The 21,504-nt window shown below is 35.8% G+C and overlaps 1 protein-coding gene and 1 long non-coding RNA gene across 23 annotated transcripts in view; one reads left to right on the top strand and one right to left on the bottom strand.

The window, feature by feature from the left end:
- The window catches only part of TRDN (triadin), a 228,633-nt gene that overhangs the window by 83,285 nt on the left and 123,844 nt on the right, over window positions 1-21,504 (top strand). For all 14 annotated transcript variants that reach the window (XM_085056055.1, XM_085056050.1, XM_085056056.1 and 11 more), the window contains 2 exons: window positions 1,415-1,474; window positions 19,280-19,360. In XM_085056055.1, coding sequence (XP_084912181.1) covers window positions 1,415-1,474; window positions 19,280-19,360 — 141 coding nt within the window. The remainder of the gene's footprint in view (window positions 1-1,414; window positions 1,475-19,279; window positions 19,361-21,504) is intronic.
- Window positions 374-21,504, bottom strand: part of LOC146439842 (uncharacterized) — a 48,365-nt gene continuing 27,234 nt past the window's right edge. For 4 of the 9 annotated variants that reach the window (XR_014850928.1, XR_014850924.1, XR_014850923.1 and 1 more), the window contains 2 exons: window positions 6,211-15,763; window positions 374-5,449 (listed from right to left, as the gene is read on the bottom strand). This is a non-coding gene — a long non-coding RNA (uncharacterized LOC146439842). The remainder of the gene's footprint in view (window positions 5,450-6,210; window positions 15,764-21,504) is intronic. The other 5 variants (XR_014850927.1, XR_014850926.1, XR_014850929.1 and 2 more) reach the window with 4 other exon arrangements.

The raw sequence follows: 21,504 nt of genomic DNA on the forward strand, positions 1-21,504 counted from the left end.
GCGTTACCCTTGCCATCTCACTAACACAAAATGGCTGCATAGGCTTCTATCAACTAGAAAAAGTGCTTGGATATTCGTTGAGCTGGTAAACCTTTTCCCAATTTCTATATCTTCATAGGAAATAATGACTTGAAAGCTGCAGTTCTCCATCCAAGGACTGCAGTAGCAGTCAACATAATGGAGCAGCAGTCACACAAATGCCTCAGCATCAACTGATACTGATGTATCAGTGAACTGTGTACAAAAGTAAATGATAAAATGAGTGTTACATGACATTTTGCACTTAAATTTAACAACAATGCTATTTCAAAAACTTTATTTATTCCAAAGCCAGCATAATGGGTTTTTTTGAGTTGGCAACAGAGAAAGCAAGTGGCTTTGTAAGTGAGTTAGGACAGAGGTGCAACAGGAGTAGGAGAGAGGAAGAGATGTAACTTTTACCGTGTAGGAACTCTGCTAGAAGAGTTCAAGGACAATTTAGAGCTAAGTTAGCTAACCAGAGCTGGAATTTAGACATCAACATTAGCATTCAAAGCTAATGCCCCTTAGAGTCCACTGGGACAACATGCTATTTTTTCTGACCAACTGAAGGATCAAGCAATATTGGATTTAATTTGTACTCAGTTTCAACTGATAACTTTTTCTCACCATTCTTAATGTTAGAAATTTTTATTAAGCTCTCCAGCTCTGCTTATGTACAGGAGAAATCAATAGACAATGAACGCTTCTGGAATCAGAGTTTTATTTAGATTCAGAAGCCTTAATTTCTTAATAGTGTAGTTTTAAAATATAAATATATATACAGAAATATTTAATATATACATACATATTTGTAAAGATTAGTGTTTTGAAAATAATTCCATAGTGAAACTGTAGAATTCTGTGGAAAATCTCATTGCTATAGGAGTGTAAGTACACAGAGTTCTCTTTATATTCCCATTAACTAAATGTAGGTATTTATTATATGGTTAAAACAATATTAACAAAATATTGTGAAACAAGGCCTTTTTTAAAAATTTTCTATCACCACTCTGTGAAATTAATCTTCATGGATAAGGGAAAGTCTATGAGACCTGTGGCCAGGCAGCAGTTTGCACTGCAGTACTTGTGCATGGGTGAGGATATATGCCAAGCAAACCCAGCCCAGAAGATGGGTTGGTTGCTTTGGGACACTGGAAGCTCTGAAGTTTTTGGCTAGAGGTTTTGAATTAGATATGGACAACAAATTGTCACTTTCTGAACATGTGAATCACTTGAAGGTCAGGAAAAAAACACAAACATATAATAAGTAAGGCTACTTACAAAAAGACAACTGAGTTGTTTTTATACGGCCAAACTATCTTCACTGTTAAAAACAAATGACATTTTAAATTTACTTTCTTCATTGCTCTTCTTTTCCTTTTTGCTCTGTTAGATCAATATGCATTCTGTCGCTATGTGATTGACATGTTTGCGCAAGGGGATTTTTATCCAGGTACTTTCCTATATCATTGAACTCTGTTCTAATATTCTTCTGTTTTCCTGAGAGTTTTTGCTACTTTATGTATTAAAAGTGTGATTTTTATTACTGAAAGGTCTCGCAAGAGCAACAAAGAGTGTGCATAGTTTTAATAAAGCATAAGAGCTAATGGCTGTTTTATTAAAGCTTTTACTTTTCTATCTACACTGCATGAATTAAAATCAAGGTTATGTTAAAAGTAGAGTCAATGGAAGGCTGTAGAAATTGCTAAAATTTTCCATGCTTCTTTTGGCTGAGATGGAAGAGGAAGGAGCTTATTGTTAATAGCTTATTATTTGTTTTATTATGTTTTTTTTCCCCACAAATAGAAAGGCTTAACTCCAAAATGCTTCAAAAATAGAACTTGCATTGTTGTTCTTAGTATATAAAATACTTTATCTGATCCATCACTTCTGTACTTTGTCTTCTCTCTTCCCACATCTCCATGCTAATCTGTTCGAACACAGACACTTAATTCTTCACCAAAAAAAGAAAATAGAGCTACTGATTATGACTGAGCATCATCTCATAATATTGAGTCAGTCTACCCTGACCTTATTTAATAAAAATTGCTCCCGCTGAAATCTAGACATACTGTAGAAACGACATAATCCTAGGAATGAAAAGCAATAATATTCATTAAAAGAGTCAAGGAGAGACTATTTAAGGACACGCTAAGCCTTACAAGCTTTGTTTAGTCAGTGTTTTGCTCAACAAGCTCTCCATTGAAACACCTCTGAGTTAGCTGTTTTTTCTTATCTCTACCTTGTGGCTTAGATCCTCTCTTGACATGCTCAGATTCAGACAGAGCTGAAAAGTCTTAAGGATGTAGCTGAGAAACAGAGACTCTCACAAAGGGGACAGGGAGGACACAGATTTTTGTGGAGGGAAAATGAACAAGCTTGGGATTCTGTAGAGAGAAGGTTTGTGTGGCCTTTTCTCTAAGAGCAACAAGGAGAGTAGGGAATTCCCTTAAAAGAAAAGAAAATACTGCATCCCCTCTAGCACTTCTAAAGACAGCCAGTTATAAACATAGGGACTGGTTTAGGCTTAGAGTGGGAGAAGGATTAGCCAAACCTTCCAGGGACCTATAGTCATGTTTTAATTTTAAAAATAATTCTCTGTACCAAAGTGAATGACCTAGTTTCTGGCTTTACAGAGCTGTACCATCAACAAATCACACGAGATATACTTTCATGGAGATCTTCATGATCTTTTTTAACAGTACTTCAGACACTTACAAGCAGCAGTGAAAAACGTCTTTTTTCTCCAAAGGTTCCCTGGCCCGTTTGACACTCTCCTGAGACAGAGAAGAAATGCTGTAGGAAGGGAAGGCTTGGGTTTTTCCAGTTATAATCTTTCCAGCTACAAGGAAACTGGGGAAACCATGAAGAGGGGCAGTGAGATAGAGAGGGAAGCATGTAGTGACTTGAATTTCAGAAGATAAAAGACAAGACTCTGGCCTCCCAGCATTTGTCTTGTGTCACACCAGTGTGCTATGACACACCTGTGGTAATGAACCACAGGTTAAACAGCTAAAATATATTTCAAAGCATTTTCACAGTGTTTCTATTATAAAAAGTATACATTACTTCCAAGACTAGATTGTTTTATTTTCATATAAATTTTAAGTAAGAATTAATAGAAAAGTAGATCACCTAATATGATATTTTATAGTGCTCAAATAATTAACATTAAAAATAAAGCCCAGATCCTTAGGTTTCATTAATAAGTACACTTTTCAAAATATATCAATTAATGCATTTTTTCAGTCACATCAATCAGTTGGAGGTCAGTTAATGCTCTTGTGTTGATTTTAACAAATGTAGCTGAAATGTTCTTTACTTGCTCAAAGTTTCATCATGACACTGCAGTCTTAGCTATAAAAAATGAATGAAATGTACACAGGGAATTCAAGGAAGCCATATAAGGGAGAATTTTTGCTAAGCTGCTTCATGCAGCACTAGCTGGTTTTCTTGTTTCACTGGTTAGCATTTGTCCTTGGTACTGATTAGTTCCATGCACATTGTCCTGTAAGTCCCAATAATTGCATAAATATCAAATATGTTCTTAGACTTCTATTTTGCTTTTCGTGAAAAAGAAGTATTTGAGGTTCTCAGCCCTTTACAATAGATAACAGTGGGGTTTTAGCCATAAACTCATTTTTGCCTAATACAGGAATTCTTCCCATGAATATCACGACTGCAACAGTGACCAGTTGTGTCCTACTGAGATATATATAAGTAGCCCACTTGAGGCCTATTCCATACAGTATAAAAAATTGCTTGCTGATTTTATCCGTTGAGAAATGGACCTTAAAAATATTTTTTACCTTCTGTCTAGCATGCTTGTGATAAGTGACTATTTCTCAGAGGGACTGCTGAAACTCCTTTCCTCCAAAGCATAGATTTTCTGATCTTATTTGTCCCTGGACTACAGTTTCTCAGCCAAGGCAGTACTGTCTCAGCATTAACGAATTGCACTGTCCAAATTACTTTGTACTCCTTTTGTTTGCCTGTAAATGAAGAATTAATATAAATTTGTTTCAGGGTTAATTTTCCAAGTTTTCCTTATAAAGATTAAAACCTAAGGTAGAAAGCTTATTTATTAAGAACATTAGTTCTGACTGGTGCCTTTATTTTTCTACTGACATTTCAGAAGTCCAAGGTAGCATTTTTGATACACAAGGCCACTGACTTATACAATTTCACAAATATAGTCTATTCCATATATTTGATAATTTGTTTGATATTCCTGTATTTTGTTCTGAGTAGTATCTCTAATGTTTTATTCATAGATTTTTTTTTTTATTGGTAGGAGAAAGTAGGTTCTATCTTAATAGAAATTATAAAATTTGTTTTCATAACTTTTTTTTTGGCCTTAGTGAGTTTGAAATCCTCACTCATAAGGACAGATTTCAGGGGCACTAAGTGGTCACTCTTTTAGCATGGAGCACATGATTCTCTAAGTTAACTGGATCTACCCTGTTTTATTCCCTCTGTGCCATACACATGTTTTCCCACTCTTCCTCTCCTTTCCCTGCAATGTTTGCCAGCCACTACTCTGGCAGAAAAAGAAGCTATTCTGATGAAATGCCTTTTTTGTTTTGCAACTACCAAAAATTCTTGCATGTCTGTCTTTCTGCATGGCACCTTGGCATGGATCTGTGCATGCTGAATTAAGAGTGATAAGCATGTCTTGGATATTTAGTCATAACATGCACCTTTTTTTTCTCCCAGACATGTTGTCTACTTGTGATCTGATTTTGTTTTCTTTTCAATCACTGAGAAGTCTATTTTGCATGCATAGTTTTACTCTGTTCTGGTTTTGGTTAAACCACTTGCATTTCACAGTAAACCTGACTCACTACTGGATGCTCTTTACAGTTGCCTAATTGGCAACAAAGACAGTGGGAGCACAGATGTGATATTATTCACAATTTAGACTTTTTTAAATCTTGGCACTGAAGCACATGATTACATTACATAGCTGTTTCCAATCACAGCTAGACTGCAAAGGAATGTGGCCATATAATTTCCTTTCATCAATGTACCCTGATATATTCGTTGTGTATTTCCATGCCAGGGTCCCAAAGCCAATGTGATGTAGACAATTTTGCTAATCTTATACTTCTGAAAAAAAAATTTGCCTAGGAGAAATTCAGCAGGAGTTCTGGCATGTGTATATCACAAAAGGACATCCTATAGGGTAAAACAGTCATCCCACCTTCTCCTTAAAAAATCATTGAAGCCTTACCTTTTGGACATATGCTCATCAAAGGGGGGGGGGGGGGAATAATAACTTCCTTCCCCTCCCCCAGCGAAACATAAAGAGTCAAGAAATTAAGACAAATTGTGGTGAGTGTCCATGGGGAATATTACAGACAGTTTGGTCCTGGAAGCCTAAAATTTTCTTCCTAGGCTTGCCTCTTCTCCATTCTCATGAAGTACTCTGTCAAAGAGAAGTGATTACTGTTATTACACAGTACAGCAAGAGAATTTAAAGACTGTCAGTAGGATACTTGCCATTTAATATTAAAAAAATATGGAGATACTGGTACATCAGTATTGAAAGACCATGGGCTATATTACTGCAAAAAAAAACCCTAGAGCAATAAAGCCTAATATTGAAAGTAAAATTGCCTGAATTTGCCGTGGGTGGGCTGTAGCACTGGAACTAAATACTTGCCCTCTGCTGTTCAGATATCAAAATGCTTTAGGCTCTTGAACTATTTTTAAGTGTCACTCCTACTTGATTAAAGACTAGGATGTGTTGTGGATATCCCAGTGACAGGGAGTAATTTTTCCACTTGTTACATTACATTTACATGGAGACAACTTTGATGTAGTTTCTCTGGGGGTGTATTTGATGCAACGCAATTAGAAAAAGAAAAAAAGTCTGACATAATAAATAAGAAAGTAGCATATTATTAGCTTGTTGTTTGGAGAAATTGAGCATGAAAAATTGTGGACTGAGTTATAGGCTTTCAGATTTGAGAGAAAATGCTATAGAATATTTTTTTTTCCCCTGGAGAGATTCTTTCTGATGCTAGCTACTCAATAGCCCTGTCCCCAGTGGTAGAAAACAAGCAAGCCAGATATTTGTTTTAGTGAAATGCTAAATAAAGAGTATGGGAGGCTATGAGACTTTTCCAGTTTTACTTTTTAAACTTTTTAAAATTTTTTTACTGCCTACGGAGGGAAATATTGTACCTCAAAATTTGAAAAGACTACTCTGGATTCGTCTTCAGAGTTGACAGTTAATTGTCCATCAGTTTACCAAAAGGCTGTTCACATGACAAAACATTTGCTAACACATTTGTTTCTGTTGATGACATAAATGGAGATGACTGAACAACAGAAGTATTTATTTCTCTAGTAATATCCTGGGAGAGTTTTGAATACTTTTCAAAGAGTCTGAAAGGAAAGAATTAATGAAGAGTATTTTTAAACACATGTTTGAGAAACTGAAAATTAAGTTTTTGTTATTGAAAAATTTCTAATTTATTAATGTGTAATTCTTACAATAAACATTATTTGTCATTTGGAGTTCAATATTGCTTTTATTCAGCTAAGAGAATCTATGAAAAGATATCCACTAATCTCATTTTAAAAAGATTCTTGTCTATGAGCACCCTCTTACCCCAAAAACTCTATTTATTTGTCAAACTCTGAAATGACATTGATCTCTCAATGAGAATGTTATCTGCATACAATCCTGACACCATCCCACAGAGGCAAAACAACTATCCATTATTCCCTGTTTATATCATCCCACTGAGTCAGAACCAGATGCTGGCACATGAAGCTGCATCTGTCAACACTCTTATGGCACTTTATTGTAACTTGGCCAAAAAAATTTCAAATGACTCCCTCTCTTGGAAACAGCTACAAAGAGAACGTGTGATATTCTGCTTCTGCACAAGAGAATGGATTTCTTTCTCTGATAGTTCACTGCAAGGCACTCTGAGGGTCAAAATTATGTGATACAAGAGAAAGCCAAAACCTTTGCTGAAGTAAATGAGTCTAAATCTTTGATTTTAATGGAAACAAACCAATTTAAGCTGCGAAGGCAGAGAGATTAGAGTAACAAAATTATTCTCGCACTTGCATTATGTTATATTGCTACTATTTAGTATTATAAACATTTTACATAGTTCAGTAAACAAGTTTCAAAATGAAGGGTTGTTTCAATGCAGGATCATCAAAAGTCTCAACTACCTTAGTTTTGAAAAGTAAGCTATTTAGAAAATAAAGGCAAAAGTTAAATGGCAAAAAAATGCCCTAAACAGCTAATAGTAAACCATTTTTTCCTCCTCCAAAGGTAAAAATAAGTTTAACAAGTGACTCTGTAAAATAGTCATTACATTTAATGACTCATTGTCATAACTGATTTCCAGTTAGAATTATGACAGCAGATACTGATGTTACATCAGGTAGGTTAAAAAATGGAAGTGTTCTACAGGCAGCTTGAAGCAGCCTCAAAGTCACAGGCACAGGTTCTTTTGGGGGAATGTATCTACCCTGATATCTGCTGGAGAAGTAACACAATGAGGCACAAACAGTCCAGGAGGCCCCTGTAAAGCATTGATGACCACTTCTTGTCACAGGTAGTGGTGGATCCCACAAGGAATGGTGTGGTGGTTTACCTTATAGTGACAAACAGGGAAGGCCTTGTTAGAGATGAAGGCTGGGGGCTGCCCTAGCTGCAGTGACCATGGGATTGGGCAAGGAGGAAGCAGGGCAGTGAGTAAGATTGTAACCATGGACTTCAGGAGAACTAACTTTAGCCTCTTCAGGGATCTTCTTTGATGAATCCCATGGGAACAGGTCCTGTGGGAAGAGGGGTCCTGGAGAGTTGGTTGATATTCAAGGATCACTTCCCCCAGGCTCAAGAATGATCCATCCCAAATGAGCAAGAAATCAAAGAGGGCAAGAGACTTGCATGGATGAGCAAGGAACTCCTGTCATTACTCAAGTGAAACCAGGAAACACTCAGGAGAGGGAACCAGGGTCAGGCCACTTTGAATGAATATAGAGAGGTTGTCATAGTAAGTTGGAGTGAGTCAAGGCTAACCTGAAATTAAATTTGGCCAAGGATGTCAATGACAACAAGAGCTTTTTCAGCTATATCAATAACAAAAATAAAGCTGAAAAAAATGTGGGGCCATTACTAAATGGAGGGGTGCACCCTGGTAACAGAGTATACAGAGAAAGCAGCGTTACTGAATGCATTTTTTGCATTCATCTGTCTTCAGTGACAAGACTAGTCCCCAGGAACCTCCAACCCAGAAGACCAGGGTATGGGAATGTTGGTAGGGAGGTCATCTTGCCCCTCTGCTCAGCCCTGGTGAGGCCACATCTGGAGTGCTGTAGAGGCATGGAACTCCTGGAACAGGTCCAGCAGAGGGCAACAAAGATGATTAAGGGACTGGAGCATCTCTCCTTTGAGAAAAGGCTGAGAGAGCTGGTGTTTAGCCCCAAGAAGAGATGATTGAGAGGGGACCTCGTTGTCCATAAGTATCTGAAGGGAGGTTGCCAAGAGGATGGAGCCAGACTCTTCTTGGTGATGTCAAGCAATCGGGCAAGAAGCAATGGGCAGAAACTGATGCACAGCTAGTTCCACCAGAATATGATGAAGAACTTTACTGTGCAGTGACTGTGCACTGGAACAGGTTGCCCAGAGAGGGTGTGGAGTCTCCCTCACTGGAGATATTTAAGAACCATTTGGATGCAATCTTGTGCCATGTGCTCTAGGATAACTGTTATTGAGCAGACAGGTTGGTAAAGATAGCCCAATGTGGTCCCTTCTAACCTTACCCATTCAGTGATTCTGTGGTTATAGATCTACACAACATTCCTTCTCTACTCAATATCATTGTCAGGAAAAAATTTAGTATGAAAAATATTTGCAGAAAACTATTTAAGCCAAAAGTAGTTTTATCCATATTTGTGAGGCATAGTTGGCAAGGTAACAACTCAGAAATCTAAAAAACGTAAGTTCCAAATGTCAGCCTATAAGAACATATGTTTCTTTCTTAGAGCTTGGATGGCTTCAAGCATGGAGAAAAACACAACTCCCAAAAGAAAGACCCTCCTTTTCAAGCCTAGATTTATCAGGTTTTAAAAATCAGTGTATGGAAAAGAACCCAGAGAATGATCATGTGTGTTTCAGATTTTGCTGACAGTATTTCTATTCAGAACACACATAGGATTAGTTATTTAAAGGGATGGGATACAATTGTCAATAGATCTGAGACTGCATTATAAGCAATGTCTGGTAGAAAAGACAACCACTGTAATCAGCTACATACATCTCTGCCTAAGTTCAAAACTTGCCATGATTATTCTTCCAGTAAAGCTGATTATTTTTGGCAAAATATTTCAGCCATTTTCAGCCAATAGAAAGATAATTTTTGTTAGTTGTTTAAAAATTGTCTCCTTCAGTCCTTCCCTTTCAAATGTTCTGAGTGTTCTTAAAGCACCTAAAAGGGAGATTCACTAAAAGGTTTGACTTATTTATTGCATAATCTGAAACATCTGTTTGTGTACATTAAAAAAGTATTTATGTATATTAAAAAAGTCTTTAGGATTTTCTAAATAGGTCCACATCTTTGTACCTCTATGCTCCGTCATTTTCTAATTTTAGAGAGCAAACTTGGCCTGTACTTTAGTTTTGCAACATTGAGCACCACAGAATTTATATTTTAAATACTATCAAAATAATAATCTCTGAAAATTCTAGCCAGTTGCTTAACCTTCTTACACAATGACTGGAAAACTATGAAGCTCATCATAGAATTGCTTAAGCCAAATAAGACAGCCAACAGCATCTTAAATACCAACCATTTCAGTACAGCAGGATTCCTACATGGGTTGCAAGTGAACATTTTTCTTTGATGAGGCATTATAACCCACAATCTTCTCCTTCCGTTAGTTGTATAAACCCAGGTTATATAACTCTAAAATTATAAGTGAACTAATGAATCTGTTTCCTTTAGAATACACTTCTGAAAATTCTTAGGGAAGTTAATCACCATACAATGAATCTCTCTCAAGGAAAATAGCTGAAGAAAATACCATGTGCCTTTAAACACCTCCTGATGCTGAATACAATGAAAAATAATGAAGAAGGAAAAAATGCATACTGAAGAGCTTCAAGTTTTCTCCTAAATTTTTCATTAGCAAGGAAAAATCTATAGCTCTGTTGTGGAACTAGAAGTTACTCTTCTCATCCCAATATAGATTCTATGCTGTCTCTGCTGTAAAATGATGTGGCTCAGTTTTAACAACAGTAAGGGTATCGGTTCACCATACCACATAGAAAAAAGGAGCGTAGAAAGGATCTACAAGCACTTTGACAGGATATATTCCATCACAAAGCATTTCAGCTTAGCAATAATTCCTCACCTCTTCTGCTCTGAGAACATGAAATGCAGTAGACAGAAGAGTGTGCAGCTGTGGCCTAAGCAACACATGCTCTCCCTGCCTTGTTTTATGGCCACCTCTTTATACATCTCATCTGCAGCCACTGTGACTGTAAGCTGTGGCAGATCCATTCATTTCACCATTGTCTCTTAAGGTATATCTTTTTTTTGATGTCAGCTTTCTTTCTGCACGTATTTGTTTCGGTAAAAAGACATGTAATTTATATACCTAGAATGAGTCAAGACTAATTTATTTTTTCTTCATCAGGAACCTCTATTCTTCCCCCTGAAAATTCACTTTCCTTCCTATTGTTTCACTTTGTCCTTTGTCCTAACACTCAGTTAGGACATAGTTATCATATTGTTTCCTTTGTCCTAACACTCAGTATTAGCTGACAAGGTAAATAACAGATTTGTAAAGGTCTTCTATGCCCACACATATTGCACCTAAACAATGCTTTTTTCTTTTTTTGGTTTGTGGGGGGTTTTTTGTTGTTGGTTTTTTGCTGGTTTTTTTTGTTTTGTTTTTTTTTTTAGTTAAGCTTCAAAACAAAATCCTTTCTCTATGTGAGGTTCATTAGTATAATTGTTGGGGTTTGGGGAGCACTGTGTTACCAGTCAGCATTTACAGTGTGAAAAATCATGCATAGCTCTTTTAATCCTGGAATATTTTGGTGGCATGTAGCATCATTTTTTATGGAGAACTGCAAAATAAAATGTTTGCAATTCATTGCACCTCACTTAGATACCCATAAGTTAATTGCCAAACTTTAACCTTTAGCTGTCTTTATAGCCAATGGTATGAAATGGAGGCCTCCAGAGGGCAATTTCATCCTAAGAAAGATGCCTAAGATAGAAAAGATGAATCACCCTTTGAAAGTACCAATCTCTCTCCATTGACTATAAATGGATCCCTTGGGTGACTTTTCTACATATAACTGTCTGAAAGTTAACTTTTAAATGTCTAGTAGTGAGAGAGCCTACACATATTCAAGAAGTACACTGGAAATGTGCAAGCAAGAATTTTGTTCAAATGAAGGCTTGAAATGACAAGTTTTCTTTAAGATTTCAAATGATGTTATCAGGAGCAGCTGTTGATTCAAGCAAGGAAACAGTGGTGCCACTTGGAAAAATATGAATACCTATTGCTATAGTATTTTGGGAGTGAAAGAGAGGAGAAAAGAAGGAATGGAGAGGGAAATATTTTCTAGAATAAATGTGGAAGATATTCCCTACCCAAATGATTCAAACAAAAAGAACCTAAACTATTTTAGCATCAGAACAAAAGCTCAGCCTTTACAGCTTCCACTGTCATAGAATTTAAGATCTGGAATTTTAGTTGCTGTATGCTCACAGCATTCAATTATTAATTTTTTTTTTTAATTTCTGTTAGATCCATTGATAGGTTCAATGGAAAGACATGGTAAGTTAAGTTATTTCCCCAAAAATCGTGGAGGATGCCTTGAGCACACAGGTTAGAACTCATGACAGTAAATCCCAGGATTTTTTGTCCTAAAAGTAACCTCTTTAAGGGATATAGGATCTTCCTTGGGAAAACCAAAGGGAAGGAAGAATCAGAACTTACCAAAGCATTATTGGTTTAAAGCAACCATTATCTCCAGTATTGCAGTTTTTTGTTCCAGTATTTCCCATAATTACAGCCATGGCGTTTATCTCCCAGTGATTTCAGTGGGAGGGAGTAAACAGGAGCTAGGAGCCAACACCTCTGCACCTTTGGGCCCTACTCCTGATATTTGACCTAATAAAATCACTCAATTCTTTTCCCTCTAACTTCAAGCTGCATTATTGAAATTCTAATTTCTGAAAAAGGGCTATGGATTCACTGTCTTAGGTGACTGTCAAGTATAGACAAGACAGGCAACATAATCATTAACTTATTGTTTTTCTCATTCCAGCAAAAAGACACGAAGATATGATACCATTTTGTGGCTTAGGGACAGAGATATTTGGATTTAGTTTCGCTTCCAGTGATTTCTATATTAAACATATTCATTATGCACAAATATCTGTAATTGTGGGAGATTATACCATCTGTAATTTGATTTTACCCATGTTAGGCTGGTTTTGTATTGCAAAAACTGGCATAGGCACTCTCTGGAAGACAACATAAAGTATTAGCATTCTTGCAGCGATCACTCTTAGCTTTTCTGACTCGAGCACTGAATGTTTCTTAGATGTAGTTGGACTAGGCATGGTTGAAACAATATTTACAGATCAACCAAACACAAAGAACATAAGTTACTGAGCAGTGCTCACATGGCATAGCCAGTGTCTACTGCTTTTCATCATAACAGCTTATAAGTCCCCTCTGTTCTGTTTGTTAGCTGCAAGTATATAGTTGCAGTGTTTTCTTTCCTGTTTTAATTGGATGCTTCATACTGTGAAAAAAAAATGTATCTATACCAACCCCTGATATTCATGTTAATTATGCTAGGGGTCACTGTAGATGATGCCAATTTATTAAAGGTTATTTGGGGAGAGAGAGAAAGACTGAATATGTCTTTTTCCTTTTATAATCTGCCTTTACAGTCCTTTTGTACTCCACTATGCAGCAATAACTGTAATAACCCATCATTACCACACAATAACCCATAATTTTTACTGTCCTGGTACTTAGTTCTTTGAGATCCATATTTCAATATTCCTAAACATAACATGTGAGTTTATTTTTACCTGGTAACTGCCCATGATAAATAATGGGAGGAAGTGGAGGCAGCAAATTCAATTTGCAATTTTTTCAATTCAATTTTATTTCAATGCCAGGAAAGGCTGTGTGACGTCTTAATGTATAAAGAAAAAACTGTTAATGCTTAACTCTTAACTCCTTAATGATTTCAGTCTTCTGAACACAAAATTTAGAACAGCTTTCACAAATGTGGATAGAGTTGAAGAGCGTTTTTGAGGTAAAAATCTCTGTAAGGGAGTTCTCAACAGTTATATTTTTGTAAATAGGTTGAACTGCAAGCTCTGTCATGCAGCTAAAACACATTCCATGCATTTGTGGACCCATTTTAAGCATCCACTTTAAGTTGAAACAGAAAAAAACCCCAAAACACCTATAGCTCTACCCATGCCTCTCTTGCCTACCTCATCTGTACACTTGTTATGCACATGTTCATTGTGTGAGATACAAACCCACAGGAAAAGAAAAAATATATCAAACAAATTCCCAGCTGTGACTTTAATTGGATTTGATGGCTGAGTGAAAACACAGCAACTGATGTTCACACAACCTCCAGGAGTCTGCAACAATGATTCTCACACCTGTTTAATTACCAAATAAAGTATTTTCTGTTCAGATACATCACTAAACCATCACAGGAATTTGGAAATAGATGATCTTCAAGGTCTCTCCCAACCCTAACTTTTCTGTGATTCTTTCTAAATAAATATCAATATGTATTTACATGTTCATGCATACACATATATATAGCATATATTGTATTCTTACTGCATATAAATAAAAATATATATACTAATCCATCATCAAAACCAAAGGATGAAGTGAAATCTCTATGTATTAAAATAGAAGGCTATCAAGTTGCTGCTACCTTTTGTTTGGTGCCTTGAGAAGAGAAATTTAATCCTTCCCCCTACTCCATTCCAAAGATCATTTAGAATATCAGTCTGCATCCTTCCTTCCTACACCCCCACTTTTAACCTCCTGGTCCTTGCTTTCAGGTGAATAAATAGATGAATTCCCAAGGCTGTTACGTTATTTGTTTAGGCCTGGTTTCCCTGTCTGTGTGTTGAGGAGTATCTCACAATTATGTGCTTTACTCATAAGTTAGACTCTATGTCAAGTTCCAAAATTATTTGTGATATTTTTAATGGATTTTAAATACACAGATGTAGTGGAACATATATTTGGCATTATCTCTCCTTTTGTAATCCCTAATTACAAATCCACTCCTATGTAATCTCTCCTTTTCTTCTTTTCTTATACGTCATAAAAGTAACTGGTGGATAGTCAATGTAACATAACACTAAAATTTAAAATATTGCATTGCTATTGGTAATCACTGCATATACTGTAGCATAGGTTTTTCTTAAGTAATATCATCAGCCTTATGCAAACCCAGAGTTTCACTTTATGTTGGGCAATTAATTTAATAAAGAGACACACCCTGAGTGCAATTAAAAAACTGAAATATAAGTTGGCTACTAAAATATGCATTCATAAGAGCCTTGTTTTTTTATCCATTAATTCCATCTTCCCCTATCAAAAATTCAGATCCAAACAGGTCATTAAGACCCTGTTTAAACTATATTTTTCCCATTCGACATAATGGGAAGTGCACAAGTGCACTTTTTGCACTTGTGGCCTCATCTAGATTATTAAATCAAGCTCAACTCAACTGTTCTCTCTCTGAAGGTGATTTTTTCTCTCATAGACAGATCCACATCCAGTACATTTCCTCAAGGTCAAAATGGGCTGGCTGTATCTCAGCTATCTAATGGGAGTGGTCCCTGGCCCCTGCCAATTCCTGAACTGAGGCAATGAATTTTTTGAGACACTGGTGCTTGGCACAGGTCAAAGTTGCCAGAGGCTATTAAAAAAAAAAGTTGCAGGGTAGGTGTATCTGAATTCCAGAGCCCAGTAATGCTCCCAGGCACCATTTCTTTGCCAATGTACATGAAATCCTTATGTCACTGTGTGTTCCTTAGGAAAGAATGCCTAAAAGGGGCATCAGTATTTCAATGAATTCATTCCAGATAATGAGCATTTGCATTGTTTAGTACAGTTACAGTCTTACCTCTTGACCCTCAGCTGTTTTTTCTTAATGAAAAAGAGTTTGCTTGTGGTTTTTCAAGCACATGTACTAAGCAGATAGTATTCTGAGTATTCCTCAGAATAGTCACAGCCTAATGTCTGGAGAGTAATGAGTGATAGCTGGGAAAAGACTCACCTTTAACTTGTAACAACTTACACATCAAAACTGGAAGCCTGGACAAAATGCTTGGACTCCATTATGTTTTCAGTCCTCTAAAAGCATATTTGGCAGTCGTGCCTCATTCTGCTGATCCATGTCTTGTTCGAACATTCATTAACCATTTGACTGGAATTTACTTTTCATAACAAATTACTCTGCGAAGACACTTACTTTATCTGAATTATTTTTTACTATCACTAGAGAATGAGAGATGCTGTAAAAAAATGTTGGTGTTGTTGGGCTGTAGGATTCCTGCTGTTCAAGTAACTGATATATGGATATGAGGAAATGAACACTCATAGGAATGGTGTTTCCACATATTGCACTCTGTGATGGCATTATTTCTCTCTACATCCAATTGGAATATTCACCAGTATGAAATGCCTGTAGTACAACAACAAAAACAACAACAACAATAACAATAATAATAATAATAAAACCAACAGCAGTAATAAGAGTAATAATAATAATTAATAATAATAACTTTTAAAAGTATTTTATCTTTTGCTCTAGAAAGATATATTTGGACAAAAGCTATTAAGTTCATTGCAGACAAATTGAACTCAGAAGATCAGGGAAGAAAGAAAACTCACATAATTTGATATTATAAGAAATGAATTTATACACAATATTCAAACATGACATTTTTGACACACATAGAATGACATTTCCTAGATTGAGAAAAGTAAGGTAATTAAAGTTTGTCTTGTATTCCTTATCATGCAATAAAAAATCTAAAATATTAATAAACCAAGTCAGAGTTAATTTTTCCAAGACATCTCAAGCAATTTAATAAACACTGATGACAGATGTTTCCCAGAGCTTGAAGACTGTAGCTGGTTTTCAATGAAGTGTTCCTGTTACCATCTAGTGTCCTAAACCTCCTACTCATCCTTGGAGCCTATTTCTTTCAGGCAGTGGAGAAAGGTGCTCATGTCTTAATGTGACACTTTTTCTCCTGGTGAGAACATTCCCATAAGCTTAAATCCAAAATATTTCACTCTTTCAGTTTTCAACAGATGTAATTTGTTGTCAGCTGTTTACAGTATCATATATGAAGGAGATACCTATAACACGACTGCATGGACAGATTACACATGCAAATGTTGTGGATCAACTCTATGGACATATTAGCATAGAAATGCATGCATATTTTTGTGCTTGCAATTACATCTTTTAGAGAAATCAAAACCTCTTTTTTTTTTAACAGCTTAAATGAACCTTTGTGGCTTATCTCACAGTAGAAAAATGAAGGCTATATTTGAAAGAGAAGCAAATAACTATGCAGTGCTCTTTGTTGCTGTAAGATAAGTGTATTCCCAGTAATAATAGTGGTAATCTGGATAATAACTTCTCGTGATTCATGGACTAATCTGATTGTCCACTGGGAGCACTAAAAACATCCTGCCTTCCTCTCATTTACATCATGGATATGTGTCCAACTGGCCACTGCTAGAGTCAAGATAGGAGACAGCATTAATCCTAATGATCTGCTCTGTTGAAGCCAATTCCTCATTTCTATTTATGAGTTGTCTGTACTACAGAAAACCACTTGTGCTTTATAGCTTAAAGAGGAGAGGAAAAAGGGAAAGAAAAGAAATTTGACTTAGGTTATCCCCTTTAACATATTTTATCAAAAGAATGGATAAAATATTTATTCATCTACTGTCCTTAGCATCCCCATCAAAGTGAATAGAGAGACATTTAATAAGACATGGAAACATTAAAGAAGTCTTTTATCAGAGTGGATGGGAACCTGCTCAGAACAAACATTTTGGCCTAAGAGAAAGTTTTTGATCTGTGAAGCTTAAGATTTTCGTGCTTAAAACACTCTCATATTGGATCATGTGGTCAATTTGCATGAAATAAATGATTTGCTTAAAACTTGTAAAGCTATAAAATAGAACTTGACAAGTCATTAGCAATAAGTGGTATCATTCTGGCATTATGCTCACACTGGTGCAATCATTAGAAAACTGCTGCTGCAGCAAAGAACAGGAAGATAATAGGGCCAGCCTGCAATGTGACCTAGAAGAGTTAGATCATTGCCCCACACTGTAGATACCACACTGCAGTCCAAATTATTGACTATCATTCTTCATTACTCATCTACCCAACATTCTGAGCCACTGCCCTTTATCCTCTTTCACACAAAACAATTAGTCCAAGTTATAAAAATTATCACTTTTTTCTTTCTGGGGTTATATGGTCTAGTCTTGGAAAGGGACCAAAAAAAAAACAGGAAAAGAAAAAAAGAAAAAAAAATCTTTAGTCTAGGACTTTGATAAAACATAGAAGAAAGAATAAGATTACATATTATTCATTAATTGTTATGTTGGTTCTTGTTTTCATTCTGATCTAGAAATTCAATCAATGAAGTTTCCATAGGTTGACAGAGGTTATGGATATAATTTTTGTATTCTAGCTGGCAACAAAGGTATTCAGCAGCTCATTAGTCCAGTTTGCAACTTCAAGATTTTTTTCCCCCCAGAAATAAAATGTTTGGAAAATCATGGCTAAACATCTGGATTCCTGCGATTTGCCCAACATTCATTTTAAAGCTATAGTTATTCTGTGGTGAAATCAGTAAATAACCACTTGGGCTTATTGCCAAGACAGGAAATAGGTGTAAAATGTAAGATTATTACCATTTTTTGCAAAGTACCCTCAATATGTTGTTTTTATCAAAGTGTCAACATTTTGTCAGTGGCTCACACAGACTTGTGTGTGATATTTTGTACAAATAATTGGATGAACTGAACCACGTGCTTGCAAATTACGTGCCTGCAATTGTACATGTGCTGATGAGATGGAATAACATTAAGACCACGATGCTCACATCCCACTGCTGTCTTCAAGATGATGTTTTTCTCTTGCATTCCCCATGAGTACACACACCTTTGAAAAATGAGAGGGGTAAGTAAGATACTGCAGTTTCCAAGACCCATCAAAATCTTAATTTCTCTTCTGAGTCTATCATCAAGCATGAGGCATGGCTTTGAGTTTCTGATGTGAAGCTGGAGCTGAGATTTAACAGCCTGATTGCATGTGGACTCTGGTGCAGTGAATGTATAATGTTTCAGTGCATATGACTGAAACAATATTATATTTAACTACTTAATTTTATTTCTCAGGTCACAAAAAATTGTGCTTTCCCAATGACAATGACAGGATAGCTACTGAGACTAAATGATAGTGAAATAACTTAAAAAGAGACTGAAAATATGTCATAAACTAGAAAATAAGCATAAGTAATACAAGTACATTATATATAGGAATATTTGGAGAAATGAAGTGAAAAATGTTTTGTACAAAGCATGGTATCTGCACATAGGCTAAGACAGTACAGAAAGTCCCAGCTGAACACTCTGAGAGAGTAGAGGTGTTTCAGTCAGCAGCTGGAATCAGAACCTCATCAGTGTTTACAATGCATGACCTGGTTGGTATTGGCTAATTAAGAATAATCCTTAAGGATGAGAAACATCATAATTTTTACTTGTGTCTCCAGGAGCTCATAATAAGTGGACTTGAGGGAGCAACTGAAGATCATTTGTTTGACAGAAGAAAATAAGACTTTATTGCAGAAGAGGCATCATGAATATGTAACCTTATTATCATAGTATTATTCTTCTGAGTCTAATGAAGAAAAACAGAACTGTGAGCATTTCAGCATATGTTTGAGTCACTTGGACTTCATTGATTTCAAATGTGACTCTAAAAATAAATTACTCTATTTGTTGAGAAATACATTTCCTTCTTATGGTGTCTGAAAGATAATAGTTTTTATGCACAGTGTAATACTTTTAACATTAACAATTTTGAAGGGAGCTCAGTCTCCCAGTGAAACTGCTGAGTCTGATGGTGAATACATTTTCTGTGCTTCTTGATCTGTATACTTAGGTGCAGGACAGAAGGAATTTGTACCACCACCTCGTCTTCTTCTGGAACACAGTCCAAGAAGGAAACCAGCAGCTATTGAAGGCAAGTTTGAGTTTTTCCACCTTTATTGGCTTCTACTCACTATTTAGACTGTCTCTTTTAATGGATTTTTTGTTGTTATTTTTTGTAAATATAACCTATATTACAAAAGGTTTACTAGGCCTGGGAGAGGAATGACACACTGACATATGCATGACAAGAATATTCCTTGTAGTAGTCCCACAGATGGTTTGGGGGATTTCCTGAGTGAAACAGATTACAGGATTGAGGCCTAATCTGTAAAATGCTTTGAATGGCATTCAGCCATAACTTGCTATCTAACTATAAACAAAATCAACATTATCCTTTTAATCTCCTTTTGGATTACTCTTTCAGCTATTGTTATTCAGTGATGTTTCTGTGCATTGTCTGCAATAATGAACATAATATTTCTGGGTCTGCATTTATCAGCTCTATTGCTATTGTTAAAACCACTGAAAGAGAAATACAAAGTCAGATTTTACCTTCAGAAGATTAAAATATAATCCCTGCAATTGAATTCTATTGTTTATAGTGTAATCATTACAGTAAAGTGGTTTAAATACACGTTTTCATTTTAAAATTAACTATGGCTGATGACTTAGAACTGCTACTGCAATATACATTCTAGGTCTTTACACTGTACAATTCAATAGTACAAAACACCTGAGTCTTTTTGTGTAATTGTGTAACAGTTTCCATATGATACTTGAGTCCGTCAGTCACACCATGGCACTTGCTAATCTCTCTCATAGGGGTTTTATTTCTATGTTATCCAGAAAGCATTTGCAATCTAAGAGAAAAACAGATGGGGTGATAGCAGAATAAGTAACAAGAGCTACAAGATTTCCTGCATTTGAAAACAGAAAATGAGACTTACATTTGGCAGGACCCCTGACTGAAACAAAGTGTTACATTAATTAGATATTTCTGTAATGTGATTATTGAGAATCAGAACATTTGGATAAAAATAGTTATGTGACTTATTATCTCTTTCCCCAAAATCTCGTTACCACAAATGAATATTTCCTTTTAAATACGCTGCTTAAAGGAGTATAAATTTATGGTTATTGTGACACAGTATAGTATAAAAATAGATTTGCAGGCCTGCTCATTTTAGGAAAATGTTTGAACTCTTCTTATCAGCAGAAAAGAGTCCCTGCAATGTTAAACTCTGTTATCCACCAATTAACCATAACGGAAAAAAGACATAATGGAACAAGACTGCCACATTTGCTGAGTGATAAACTTAATCTTTAAATATAACTGTTACACAAGATGAACTGGCATCAAATTAACATTAGGTTCTTGATTTTCGAAATCATGAGGAGCATGCAATTACTGCAATTGCACATGGAAATGACTATTTATGACCAGTTACACATTTGTGTGTTTCATTAGCTCATTTATGTGTGCATTCAGGTAATTGAGAATGTAAATTAAACACCCATTTGGCAAACAAATTGAGGGGAGAGATTATCTTCTCAGAACCATGTAACTAAATTCCCTTTAAGGCTCAAGGCCAGTCACTAGGATACAATATTTTCATGCAAGAGATTTGGAGGCAATGAAGAAGGCAGAATTACTTGTAAAATGTTACTGTGAAAGATTGTTATGTTATGTTATTCTGTGTTTTCCATATACGAGAAAATATGCCACAGTGCCTTAAGAACCCCAAACCCCAAAGCAAAAAAAAACAAAAACAAAAACAAAAACAAAAACACCCAAAAAACAAAACAAAAACAAACAAAAAAAAAACCCTGAAGGGAAAAAAAAAAAGTAGTTATAGGACTTTTTGGCACAATGTCAGAAGGGAAAAAGAGGAGTAGGCAGACAAATTTAACTCTTTGAAATAGCTGAAGAGACCCTGCATGTGACTTCTTAGTGCTTAGATAGCTTTATGGCTGGTACATCACTAAATATCACTGATCAGGAGAAGGGACAGATTGAAATTAAAGATTCTTCTTATAAGTATAGTTGAAGATAGTATCATAAGTTCTCAGAATAGAGAACAAATAGAAGTATTTGTTAATTGAAAAATATACTTTATGTAACATCAAAGACTGGCTCAGCCTTTGACAGAAGAAACCAGTTCTGAAAAAGAGGTAAAACTGTAGGAAGTAACAGAACGTTTGTCACAAAGAAAATTTATGAAACCAATCTACTTA

The sequence above is a fragment of the Lichenostomus cassidix genome, chromosome 3 (assembly GCF_008360975.1).
Source record: "Lichenostomus cassidix isolate B80296 chromosome 3, HeHo_3.0, whole genome shotgun sequence".
Lineage (NCBI taxonomy): Eukaryota > Metazoa > Chordata > Aves > Passeriformes > Meliphagidae > Lichenostomus > Lichenostomus cassidix.